The sequence below is a fragment of the Terrapene carolina genome, unplaced genomic scaffold (assembly GCF_002925995.2).
Source record: "Terrapene carolina triunguis isolate 2854851 unplaced genomic scaffold, T_m_triunguis-2.0 Scaffold68, whole genome shotgun sequence".
NCBI classification, from domain to species: domain Eukaryota; kingdom Metazoa; phylum Chordata; order Testudines; family Emydidae; genus Terrapene; species Terrapene triunguis.
In genome coordinates, this window is record NW_020664419.1 from 74,742,837 (window position 1) to 74,744,263 (window position 1,427).

Sequence of the window (1,427 nt, forward strand, 5' to 3'; positions counted from 1 at the left end):
GGGGGGGAGAAGGGATCCCGTGTGGGGAGCCATCCCGGGGGGCACTGCGCCCCAACAGGTATGGGGTCGGCTCCCATGGGTCCCAGTGTCCAGCTACCACATTCCGGGGGAGGGGGGAAGCGGAGTGACTCCCCCGCACCGCCCAGGCCCGGCGGACGCCGCCAGCGGGCAGCACGGGCGGGGGCGGCTGAAGACGGCGCCCTACTCGCCAGAGCAGCCCCGGGCCGCGCGGCGCCGCCCCTCACCTGCCAGCAGCTCCTGTAGGCTCTGGCTGAAAGTCTGCAGCTGCCGCTCGTTCATCAGCCCCTTGGTGCGCAGGAACTTGGAGATGAAGCCCACGGCCGCGGCGATCTCGCGTATCATGCTGGCCCGGGTGTACAGGGCGGGATGCATGGGGGCGGCGGGAGCGGCTCTAACGCGGGGACAAGAGAGCAGCGCACCCCAGCTCACATCCCGGGGGGGGCGGGGGCGGCGGCCTCCTCCTCAGACAGGGGGGCGGCGGCAACAGCAGCGGAGGCGACACCGGGAAAACAGCGAGCATCTCCTGCTGCGAGGGACGAAGAGAGGCGCCTGCGTGCGCCGCCTCTTATAGCCGCCGCAGGACGGAAATGGCGTCGGGGCCGGGCGGGGCCGGGAACCCGCAGCCACCAATCCCGCGATCGCACCATTGTGACGGGGGTTCGGGAGGGCGGGGTCCGGGGTGGGGTGACGTAATCTGATTGTAAACAAATAAAGCCTGGGAGGCGAGAGGCGCTGGGAGGCGGCAGCTGCCTGGGAACAGAGCGTCTGGCGCTAAGAGCAGCGGGGCAGCTGCGGCCTGGGGGAATGGCCTGTGCAATACATATATATATATATATATATATATATATATATATATAAAAGCTACAGCTCAACAAAATATAGGCCTAGACATGTCAGGACTTGAGAGAAGGGGTTATGAAGCGAGACTAAATGTATCTGAGCATGCACATTAGTGTGTACACGTGTATAAATAATGAATGCTGTACACAAAGTGAGAACTATCCACACACACACAGTACTATGTCTACAGACAGGCTTATACCAATCGAGTATAAATATACCTACAAGGAAAATCCTCTGTCCACAGACAATAAAGAATTCATACATAGGGAGCTCAATATCTGTATATAGCTCTGTATCTAGAAGATAAATATCTGCCTACACACATAACACTATAGATTCACTACTTGTATGCAAAAATATATCTGTACATATAGAGAATATGTATGTAGATAGATACAATCTCTGTATACACATATGCACAAAGATATGCAGATATGCTAAGACATATGGACTCTACATTATCTATGTGTATGTAGTTCTCTATCAATACATTCGTATGTTGCAATGGAAATATCTACCCAGGCAATATAGATTCAATACATGTACCCAAAGAGGTGTTTGCA

At 55.2% G+C, this 1,427-nt stretch overlaps 1 protein-coding gene across 1 annotated transcript in view; it reads right to left on the bottom strand.

Annotated features, from left to right (window-relative positions):
- Window positions 1–553, bottom strand: part of BTG1 (BTG anti-proliferation factor 1) — a 3,412-nt gene extending 2,859 nt beyond the window's left edge. Inside the window, exon 1 of the mRNA XM_026648835.2 lies at window positions 246–553. Within this exon, the coding sequence (XP_026504620.1) occupies window positions 246–393 (148 nt within the window). The 5' untranslated portion in view covers window positions 394–553. The remainder of the gene's footprint in view (window positions 1–245) is intronic.
- Window positions 554–1,427: the final 874 nt, after the last annotated feature.